Source organism: Anopheles coustani, chromosome 3 (assembly GCF_943734705.1).
Source record: "Anopheles coustani chromosome 3, idAnoCousDA_361_x.2, whole genome shotgun sequence".
NCBI lineage: Eukaryota > Metazoa > Arthropoda > Insecta > Diptera > Culicidae > Anopheles > Anopheles coustani.
The window spans coordinates 84,575,563-84,587,080 of record NC_071288.1 but is presented as its reverse complement, the minus strand read 5'-3'; the positions used below and the strand labels follow the sequence as shown (position 1 = coordinate 84,587,080).

At 41.8% G+C, this 11,518-nt stretch overlaps 1 protein-coding gene across 1 annotated transcript; it reads right to left on the bottom strand.

The window, feature by feature from the left end:
- Positions 1 to 7,122: 7,122 nt before the first annotated feature.
- On the bottom strand, positions 7,123 to 11,305 carry LOC131270930 (BLOC-3 complex member HPS1). The gene is made up of 7 exons (XM_058272489.1): positions 11,065 to 11,305; positions 10,853 to 10,996; positions 10,265 to 10,377; positions 9,285 to 10,202; positions 9,070 to 9,184; positions 7,873 to 8,087; positions 7,123 to 7,795 (listed from the first exon to the last, which is right to left on the bottom strand). Exons 1-7 carry the CDS (start codon positions 11,185 to 11,187, stop codon positions 7,618 to 7,620), a joined length of 1,806 nt encoding a protein of 601 aa, XP_058128472.1. The 5' UTR covers positions 11,188 to 11,305; the 3' UTR covers positions 7,123 to 7,617.
- Between the last annotated feature and the right edge of the window lie 213 nt (positions 11,306 to 11,518).

Sequence of the window (11,518 nt, the reverse complement as noted above, 5' to 3'; positions counted from 1 at the left end):
ACATACTCGCGCAAGGGCGTATTTGACGGGTTTTTCGGTGTGCGTAAGATGTGGACAAGAAACGCACTTTGGAGGGTTGTAAAGTCCGACGAGCCGTGGCACCGAATTATGGAAAAACCAACCCCCTACCGACCACCACTTGGGGGCTGTTCAGATGTTCTTCGGAAGGAATCCCCTAGCTTTGGCCCATGTAACAAAATTGCCAGAGAACAATGTTTTTGACATCTGAAACGCTAGCCATATTTTATCTGTCAAATTAAAATGTTTCAGTTGAGGTGGAAGAATTTCTTTGCAGCAATGTGCTAACCCCGATTTTATGCGGAAGGATAGTGTAAATGTAAAAATATACAAAAATCACCTTATTATAGTACATTAAAGAACTCTTTCTAATGGGTAAAAAAAAGTGTCTAACTTAAAATTTTTGAATTCCCCTCTATGCTTTTATTCAAATCGGTAAAAGAGTAAATGAGGCCCCGGGCTAGATTCTCCTCTTCCTACTGGTTCACATTAAGCGCCTGAAGCTATGCAAAGCGCGACACATGCATTCGTTTCGAATTTTTGAACGCTAACGGTTCGCTTAAAAGACCATAACGGTTTAAACTAATCACGCGGTGGTGGTTGAATGCGGGTTAATATACTTTTACATGTTAAGTTACTAGTAAGTAAACTATACCACACATGATGGACAGCGTGAAACAGTGGGTTTAGCCGAAGAAATGATTTGGAAACGGCGGCGCGCCCGCAGCGAGCGAAGCGAGCGGACTGCGCTAGGTTTACCGAAAAAGAGAGTTTGTTATAGTTTTGAGAAATAAGGGGGGCCCGTGGGCCCCCCTCATACCGCACCCCCTAGATTGATTGCGTAGCCGAAATTAACGGTACACACTACGGTTCAAATACTCGTTGGTTGAATTTAACGAATTAATGTATCACCAATTGCATACATTCAGTTTAAACGTCCACAAGAGGTGTAGCCACGATCGAAAACATGGCGGCCGGGGCCTCATTTACTCTTTTACCTTCAAATCAAATTAAAATGATTGAATCCTTTGTTTTTGACATACTTAAAAGAAAGTATTTGACATTCTTAATTTAATATTGTATTAATTTAATGTCGAGGTGGCTCTCCCTAGTTTAATGTCCCTGGTTGGTTGGTTGTATATAATGTTTACAAATTGCTTGGTACAGTCTGTTCTCGAGTTACGCGGTTCTCGACTTACGCGGATTCGGAGATACGCGGTTTTCAAAGTTTGACAGTAGATTGGGTTTATTACATCGATTTAAATTCCTGAGATGTACAACCACACTAATAAATATGTAAATTACACTTTATGCATATGTGTAATATGCAATTACACATTTGCATAACTTACGCTTTTTATTTCGTTTGCTGCAATTTATGTTGTTTGAATACGCTTGCATTGCATTCATATTAATGAACAAAGAAAATTTTTGAATATTCTATTATGCATGTACACAAGAGCTCGATCTCTTAACTCCTAGTATAAACTATGTGTCAAGCAATATTCGAGATACGCGGAAATTCGAGATACGCGGATTTCTCTGGTCCCCATAATCCGCGTAACTCGGGAACAGACTGTATTTCACTTCCGAGCGCGTGCTTGTCATTCCGATATGAAATATGACCTAAAATGTTAGCTGGGAGCAATGGGGCATCTGAGTGTGAGTGATGAAGTTATCGGGGCAAACATACACTACTGTAAAGCGGTGCAAGATATCCGACAACGCAATGCAACCACCAATACAAACGGCCTACATCGATTACAATTTTCACACAACACATGGGGAGATGCATTCGCATGCGCCAGTGTTCCATCTGTAAGGTGACACTTTGCTTAAGCAATTGAAAATGCATTTTCAAACAAATTACGGCTCACAAATTGAAATGCCCTAAGCTGCATGTGCAGTGAGGCACAGTTATAATACTATCAAAAATCTAGAAAACTAGCGTAGCGCTAAATACCTCATATGATCAACAAGAAATGCAATCGATTGCAGTGGATACGTCAGCCAACGTGCAGTTCATTCATGACCAGTTGCAATTGATGCGCGCGCCTTTTGTCGGTGTAGTTTAAAGTTTTTCCGAACACACAGGATCCTGTCGACGCTGTCTCGTTTCAGAGGCACACACAACACCTGTCCATATCTGGTGATTAATGTTATTTCTAGAGTTATGTAGTTCCGACTCTGATTCATGAAAGGATTCAGGAAAGTAAAGCACGAAACATACATGAAATAGGAGCAAAGAACTCTCTTTTAATCTACGTCAATTAAAGAATCACGAAGATTCATCAAGGTTTCGAAAGATTCGTCAATGTTTTATGATTCGAATCCAAAAAAATATCATGAATATTTTGATATGTATGAATTTTAGGTGAAAGATTCATATGAATGAATCTCGTCAAAAGATTCATAAGGCACAGTAGTTTTTTTTTCCTTTCTTTCCCCACATGCACGCCATGCAAAGTCAACACTATCATGTCGACGCGAGCAGAACAACAAACACACATAAGCAGACGAACATAGTGCGCAATCGCACACCAGACACACCTCCAAAAGTCACCCCAAGGGAAAGGCGAGACAGCCGGCTCTATCTGCTGACGTCACAACAAACGCGGGGGTTACCCTTTTAAAGAAAAAAAAACACTTCATCGCGTAATGTCAAACCACATTAATGCTTAACGGTAAAAATGAACAGTTTTGTTATTTTTAAAATCAAATCGTATCAATTTGACACTGAAATTTACATTGAAATAAAAAAAGGCCGACTCATCCTGCTTGTATTTTAAATCGATATTACGTCTCGGCTTATTTCTTCCTCATTCTATTGCATTTCGTCTGGCGTCTTCGAGTTGCAGGCACCGTTCTAACGATTTCACCACATTCCAGCGAATTTGTTTGAAGCCATTTGTCAAACGAAATTGTTTGGTAGTGGCCATTCTTGGTGCTGCTGCCCAAGACCTCGCAGCCGCTTTCCACTGGAATGCGAGATTTCTCTCGTGCGCTTTCCCTCTACCATACGGCACGCTTCTGCAACCCTTGAAGCAGGCTGACGCCGATGACGGACAGCGACATTGGCCGAAACATTGCATCAGTATGTTGCAAGCCGCTGGGCGTTCAGTTCAAATATTGCACAATGGTTGTAGTTTAAACCAACACGTGTAGTTTCATTTTCTTCCAATTTTTGCGATCTTGCTGATAGAGTTTCAAAAACTTTGAAATCGTCAAACCACTTTCAATTTAATTTTTTCCGGCACCTTCAAGCTAAACACTTTTTGTTGGAAAGAAACTGAAATCAAAAAATATGAAAGCACGATACTTATAAAAAAATCAATACAGTCATTGCTCGTTTCTGCTAAAAACCGGAGCCAATGGTTGCAAATTATTAAGCAGACTCGCTAAATTTAGAACCAGTAACATTCCTCAAGATAAAACCGCCCATAAAATCGCTTATCAAACTGCGCGTAGTTCAATAGTTTCGTTTAGTTTTTTTCTCTATTGCCTGCCGATAAAGGCGCAAGGTGGGCCATTTTTCAATCACTTGCCTGCGTCATCTGGCACTTGTGTGAGCAATAATTTGCTGCTAATTGTTTCATTTGCCCAGCTATCTGTTCCGTGACTTATCGGCGATACTATGGCGGATGCAATGGAATTGCAAGGAATGTCTTCTTTGCGATTCAGTTTTATGCCCCCACTTTAGAATATACCAGCAAATGTTTAATGGCGCAATGAAGGTGATCGTATTATCAGAAATACAATAATTGGATGATACCAAACCAATAAAAAGCTTATTCGTGAATCCTGATCACAATACTATATGTAAAACGGAAACATTTTGTTACATTAACTTAAGCTTAAGTTTCCAAAAACGTTTTCCCAATATTTAAAATGACAATTTATTTTAATAGTACGATCAGCGCAATCTCAAAAAAAAATTGAATAAAATATAGTGAACATAACAAAATAGCGAATACCCTCTTTTGCTAATGCTGCTTTATAATGCTTTATACTCAGCTTCATCATAATGGTTCATGCCAAACGGCATTATTCCATCGATAAAATAATAGGTGATAAAGGTAGCGAAAAACTGGCACATCGATCAGATGGAAAGGCAATGACAAACATTCACTCTTTGGACCGCTCTATCACTGTGACCATATGACATCTAATCGGCGCACGATAAGACTGTTTGCCTGCCCTTTCGAGCCGAACCAGATTGTTGAAGCATGATTACGGACCATTCGCCACACCCACCATTCCCAGTAGGATTTGGTGGAGGCGCCTCAATGGTTCTTTTATGGCTACAGTTTACTTGAAATCATTACCCGGTTTACTTTCCTTCGGTTTTCTTTACTTACCTCCTCGAGGACGTCCATTTTGGTATCGGGTGACCTTGGCCGGTTGTTCCTTAACTTTGCCGCGGAGTATCCAGAAACCGTAACGGAGAGCAGAAAAAACAGCAGTTAATTTCGCCGACACAAACCGAGCCGGTGCAAATTGTGTGACCGCACAATTATGTAAGGACTTTCGAAAATTCTTCCAAATGACCAACTCGCGACACGCTAGAATACACGGAAACACACACACTCTGCAGATTTGGGCACTGTTATGGCGCTTGATTATTTTTGTTTTCAACAGGACACCCCCTCCTTGGCACACTCACACTGTAACTTGGTAGTACACGTCTTTGGCGGACACTTGCACACCAACTTTGGCGTGCAGCGATCGTGATTGACGGTTTTGGTTTGGGGTTGATCGGACTAATCGCGTGAAAAACGCACTTACCGAAACCGTTACGTTAGTGGATCGATACGATGCCGTTTCTTCGCACTCGATAGGGTCGGGCAATTTCACATAAACACACAAACACTGTCACAAATATAAGGGTCGTCTTCTTGATGAACAATGTTGAAATTGTTTTGCTACAAGCTTGTGTTGTTCGGTGGCTACAATTTGTCCTCTCCGACGAGTCGATCAAGTGATCTCCTAACCTGATGACAGACGAGTGTTTGCCCAAGGCGAAAGGATGCAGCGCACTGGTTCAAGTGCAAGGCAGGGTAAGCAATCGACGGTTGGTTACATAAATTCACTACCTTTGTGGCATTGAAAGTTACGATCTTGGGAAACAGGAAGGAAAATTAATTATGCTTATAATAGGCAAGATAAATTTATCAATTTTTCAAAATATAAAAATTGTATAAAGGCATTTGATTTAAAATTTTTGAATATTTATCAGCTGAATGTTAGGGTTCAGTGCTGTTTTATTTGACCGATTTCTGGTTTCACTTTTTTCAGCACAATCCTCACTGTAATTGATCACAATTTCATTTCAACAGCTACATAAAAGAGGTCAACTTTCACAGCGCAAAACGAAACAACTAAAAAAACGTTACACAATCGATCCACTTTACCACTTGAAGATGCTGATCGCCGATCGAGCACTGGCCAGCGGTTGCGAAAACTCTCCCAGCTTAACAATTCTCAGCGAAAACGATCGTACACTTTTTCCAAGATAGTATATTTCTACCCCACTTTTGCAAAACAAAATTACCAACCAATTTATGGAGCGATGAAAAACTATTCCTCTTCAATCGGATGATTTATGCGATTCTTTTGGCCTTTCTTTTTCAACCCGCGCTCGCACGATCACACCAAGTAGACGGATAGCTTCGACTGACTGGCCGACCGACGGGATCGAACCGAAAAACCGTCCGAAAAGACGCACACTAGCGGAAACACTAGTGACCGGGGTCAGACCAAAGGCATCTGGCAGCGTCCGTAGTAGTCTCGGGTTTTGGCGATCCGCAGAGCACTATTTACACGAGCGCTCGAACCATGCACGAGATCAGGATGGATGGATGTTAGTAAACGAACACACGAGCGGGAGAGAGAAAGTTTAAAAAAATATGTCGTTTGAAAGTCTTCTGCTCAGCTGTCCATAGAAGAAAGGTATGGGTTTGTGTACAAACTCCAGAACAAAGTCACTTCGACTATAAAATATAGTTATAGTTAATTCAAAATTTTCGTATGCCCATGTAGTTGGTGATTCAGTTAACACGTGGCACTTGCATCACACCTCGATGCATGATGCAAACTATGATGCAACGAGAATGAGCATATCTGATTTTTCTGAACTGCCATTTTTATGTAATGTTCAGTTATAATCATTTAAGAGCAAACATCATCGCTAAGTATTTTCAACAATCTACAAATCAAGATGTGTGAGATGTCCTACAGACACGCATCATTTCACGAGCGCACGTGGATAGGCCACGTTCGGCTCCAAATGCAACCCTGCTCTCCTATCGCTATCAACGATGTGGATGAATATTATAATTATCCCGTGCCATCAACTGCCATCGAGTACAAACAAACAAAGCTTCCGCAGTCCTCCGAGATGATATGGTGCGAGAGGACGTCTTTGACGACCATCGTCACCACCACCACCACCACCACTACCTCCAGACCATGCTCGTCATACCAGCACCATCATTGTGCCGTTGCCGTGTTGCAATTGCACCAGCAGCACATGTCGCGACCACCTACTGGAGGTGCAATTAAGTCTTATCAACACTAATCAGACCTATTAAGCGCCGTCGAGCGCTGAGTGAGGTTTTCGTGGTGAATCCCAAGCGCTGGGTTTCGCTTACGACAGCCACGCGTAATAGTGCTACATGTCATCCGAGCGGTTTAACTGACCTTCGCAATGGGCATTTGTCGAGGGACAAGTAGTTGAAGGATTTTTTAACCAACCGTTAAAAGTATTGGAGCAGTTTTATTTTGTTTCCAAAACGTACATGTCACGTTGTCAAGCATTCAATGGAACTGTACTGTAAAATTTGCTATCATTTCTCTATTGAGAGTTCAACCGTTTTTAAACATTTCATAAAAAATACACCCTCGTATGAAAAAAAAAAAAATATTTCGTACAAATAAAGTTAAAAATGCAAAACCAAAACTTTTCTAGTATTTGAAATTTTAAAATAAGCCGACGAATAAGTCAATCAACGTCCGGTCATCAATCGCATGTGATATATAAATAAAACGAACTGCAGCTCGCATCGAACTCTTTACAATGTTCCAGTTGCACAACATACAGTTTATTCTACTTACTAATGGAATGCAAACGGTTCGTTAGTAGCCAAGGGAAACGAGCACAATCTAGTAGGGGGTTGGGGAAAAGGTTAGACGATCGGTATCTGTATCCATTGGTGCAGTTTTCGGTGGAGCTTTCGTTGCGACAAACGTTCGTTTTAGTGTTGCAGTTTCTTTGTGCCGCAATATAGCAACGACGGCGGCCACAACGTCGATGAGCGAAAGTGGTAGGGGAATTGAGGGAGGTTGTTTGAGTATGAGAATATCAACTACATAAATACGATGGTGGTTCTAGTGGTGGTGGAGGTGGTAGTAGTAATGACCGCTAGGCAGCACTGACTACTTCAATAAATAAACGCTAGGTGAGAACACTACATACGGCCGGCTAGTAGTATGACTACAGCCACTGCGCTGAGTATATCTTTGCCTTGAACCCCACCGAGTCGGGTGTAGAGGGGTTGCTATTCTTCCATCTCCTCAGAAGTACAACTCAAAGTTGCCAATTTAGAGCAGATCAATTGGGTTCCCGATGCATCCAGTGAGATCGGTTATGGTAACGGCTAACCGGCGGCAATGCTCAAGCACGATCGTGGATGTGACGAGTCCGAGATGCACGAGAAACAGTTCGTAGCAACGAACCTTGCTCGACGGTGTCCTCGGGAAGCAGGTTTCAATCAAACGCCTATCCATTTACAATGCAAAGAAAGCGACAAACAACCACCATTACATATGGAAGGCTAGTTAAAATCTATTACTTACTGATAGTAGTCTCCCGCAAGGATGCCGGCGACCAGGGAAGGCTTTGTTGCCGGTAGCCCAGCGCCATGGTTCGGGGGTTCGTTCGGCTTCAGGGTCGTGCCGTGCTCGTCCTCGAACCATACGAAATACGCGTAGCTGAACGTAACATCCTTCCAGATCATCGACATGTAACCTTTGTCCAGATAGGTGCGGGAAAAATCCACCATCGACCAAACCTATGGAATGAAGCAACGATCGGTAGCAAAGATTGATTACTCACGAAATCATTGTCAACCCTTGAAAGGACAAGAAAAAAGTAAATTTAAACATTTACACTATATTGTGCGTAAACGAAATAATCAAAAATACAAGCAAATGATGATATACTGTTTTAAAAATACATCTTTTTGGTATAAACCGTTTTAACGACCACTTTGTCGGTTTTAACCTGGCTTTAAACTTCTTGTGCGTTGTTGTGATTTTTTATTTCGTCCATCAGAAGTGGGTCTCGGACACTTTTTTCAATCTAATTACACTTAAAAGACAAGACTTAAAACTTGAAATCGTTGTTATTACAACTCTTTTTTATCAACCAAAGCGTTGACATTTTTTGTTCTCGAGAAAAATATATTATTCAGAAAGCTAATTTGAAGGAAAAAAAGGATTATTGCTTGTAACAGTGATACTGAATTATTAAATTTTTCACCTAAAAAGCTGTATAATGCAATTCAAAATATTGATGATTTATTGAGTAGTTCAGTTAGAACACTGGGTCTTTAAGAGTTCAGTTAAAAAAATCAGGCCAACATCCCGAAATCTATACCGGCATTCATGCCGGGTATTTTTGTGCATTTGATAAGAACCGGATGGAAATGTACTCAATCGGTTAGCACAAAAGAGTGCCAGTAATTGTCGAGATTAAAAAAATCAGCTATGACATATTGATAAAAATGACCGACATACGGCGTCTTCAGTTAATGAACTGACGCATGGAACCAATGCCCCAACGGTATCAGTATTAATTTAGACTGTCAGAGGGTTAAGGTTAAAAGAAACAGGGATCGGTAATTTAAAGCGCTATTGGTTATGTTTCAGTTTTTTTTACTGTACATTCCATAGAACTGAAAATTTATTGTTGGATATGGACTTAGGCAGAACTAAGGCAATAGTTATGCCTATCGGACATCACCTCCGAAATGCTAATTATGTGATACTTACCCTATCTTTGAGTATATCCGAGGGATCCTGGTCGTCAAGGGATGGAGCAACTATTCTCCCATTATATCTATCGATGTGCATGAAATGTACCATACCCGGGAACTCTTCCATATACGTACAAGCAAAGAGCAAAAGAGAAGCTAAGGAAAATGACCTAGCAAACAGGTAGTATAGATACAAGTTATTTAAAAATCGTGACATTTTGAAAAGGATATGATCCCATGGTGAAGTTTTTCTGGGATTTGGCGTGCAGAAAGTGAAACACCTCCGCGAGGCTGTCCTCCGCCGTGTCAGCAATATCTGTGACGCGCTGTAGGCCATGCTCGAGGGTGGCACAGCCCGCGCACAGCAATCGGAACAAGTCCTTCACTGACTCCACAAACATTGGCATGTTAGAGTCGATTTTCACGATCAACGCGTTGTCCGACGTCTTGAAGTAGTCAGTGTACTTCTTACGCAGAGTTTCCCACTTCACAGTAAACCCTCGGATTGCTTCGTCCACCTCCGGGTTATTTGATTTGACTTTCTTCAGCGAGTCGCTGCTATGTTTGACGTACGTATCAAGTGCATCGAATGCCCCGCGCAGATTGTCCAGATCGAATTGCATCTGGAGGTTTTGAAGCTTGTGCAAGGCAAAGTACACGTCGTACAGGTGACTCGCTAGGGCCGTATGAGCATGCTCGATCAGAAGCACTAGCGACACGTTTTCGAACAGCTGGACCACGTGGACCACGTGGGGTACGCAACCAGCGTGCGACTGATGGACACTACCCTGTAGAAACACCACCTGTGATTCGATACGACGCCGCTGACTACGACGGCTGAGCATTTGACAGAGGAGATTAAGGAAAACCATATCTACGGCCGCCAGTTCCTGTGCCTGCCTGCTGCTGTATCGGGCGAGAAATTTGCTCCCGACAAACAGCATCGAGTGGCTTCGTTGGGAGTGTGGATCCTGCTTTAACCGATCGGTTGCCGCTTGCAGTGCTGCTACAACCGTGTTCTTGACATCCGCGTTGACCAGCAGTTGCTCGATCGCTTTCATCAGGACTCCCTGGTTGGTCGCGTACAGCGCACGGTAAGTGTCGATTAAATCGGTAAGATATGCGATTTTTGATGGATCATTTTTTATCCTATAGAAAAGTGGGACCAATCAAAATTGTGATGAAACGATTCGTCTGACGGAATTACTTACGTGTAAATATTCGGTCCACAAATATACTTAATGAATGCAATAAATGCCCCAAGCTCTCGCTTAACCAGGTCGACTTCTTTTGTGCAGATCTCTAGAAAAACGTATCCTAAAAACTATTTTGTGGGAAATAAATAGAATAAAATGGTTTAGATGGTTGCCCGGTTATAAAAGGATAGTACAACCGATTATACGAGTAATAGTACACAGATTACAGCGAGATCATGGGCATATTCCAGGTTTTTAAGAAAACAATATTTCTAGTTTACACTGCTTATCAGTTTATCTGCAATAAGCTGCACATGGGATAAGATGGAAGCTAAATGACTTCTCGCAAATATAAGTAGTATTTTACTACGTTTCAAGATGTGCAAGAAACCAGATTCCAATTCCGCAAGCTGTTACAAAAGAATAACAACTATGTTACAAAAATTAGTATAGTTCTCTTGTAGTATAGCAGACAGTAGTTCCTTGTCACATGCATGCTTCAATGCTTCCGGGTTTCTTTTGTAAAAAACGTTCTGCTGTGGTCAATCTCGGTTAAAAAAATAAATAAAAGGGCCAGAGCACTTGTACGGTTTCCTCGTTTACCTCGTCAAAGACGATGTTAAGGTTGTTTTCCATCTGAATCGAGGTGTACGCGTTGTCGAACTGGCACATCATGATCCGTTGCGATGCCAGCAGCGGGCTAAAGATCTGTATCAGGACGTTCGAATTGAGTTCCTGCGTCGGACACTGCAAATAGAAATATTATCAGAATAAATGGCGCTCCGTTTGGCATTCCTTAGGTTCGGTTTTCTTACTACAGTTTCCTCTTCGAGCAATCCCAAATCGAACGCCTGTTTTATCATCTTCTCACGCATTGCCTCGTTGAAGGTGTGGTAAATTAGATCGTTCGTCTGGTCAAACACGAGTATTCCTTCCATCGTCCCGCAAGCTTTTCACGTAACTTCTATATTGCACAAGCTAAAGGACGACTAGAGCTCCTTTCAACACTTTATTTTCTTCAACAAACGACGGCACAAATGAGCTGGCAAAACGGGCCAAAGTCTGAGATGCAACTGGAAACACTCTCGTTTGACATTCACACACGGTATCAGTTTACGATTATCAGTGCGAGCGTGATGGCAGCATTACGCAGAAGGCTGTTGTTGTTTCGTCCTGTGCTTTCTCGGTTGATCGCTTTAATGGACGTTCGTAAACAAACAAAAAACACTCGTTCTCGCTGCAGGTTGCACCAATACACACGCACCAGCC

Bases quoted from the DNA above. Each gene is read 5' to 3' on its own strand.
- LOC131270930 (XM_058272489.1), bottom strand. From the start codon at position 11,187: ATGGAAGGAATACTCGTGTTTGACCAGACGAACGATCTAATTTACCAC. The intron at 10,378-10,852 runs GTAAACGAGGAA...CCCACAAAATAG, and splicing joins TTAACATCGTCTTTGACGAG to TTTTTAGGATACGTTTTTCT. The intron at 10,203-10,264 runs GTAAGTAATTCC...ACTTTTCTATAG, and splicing joins TGTGGACCGAATATTTACAC to GATAAAAAATGATCCATCAA.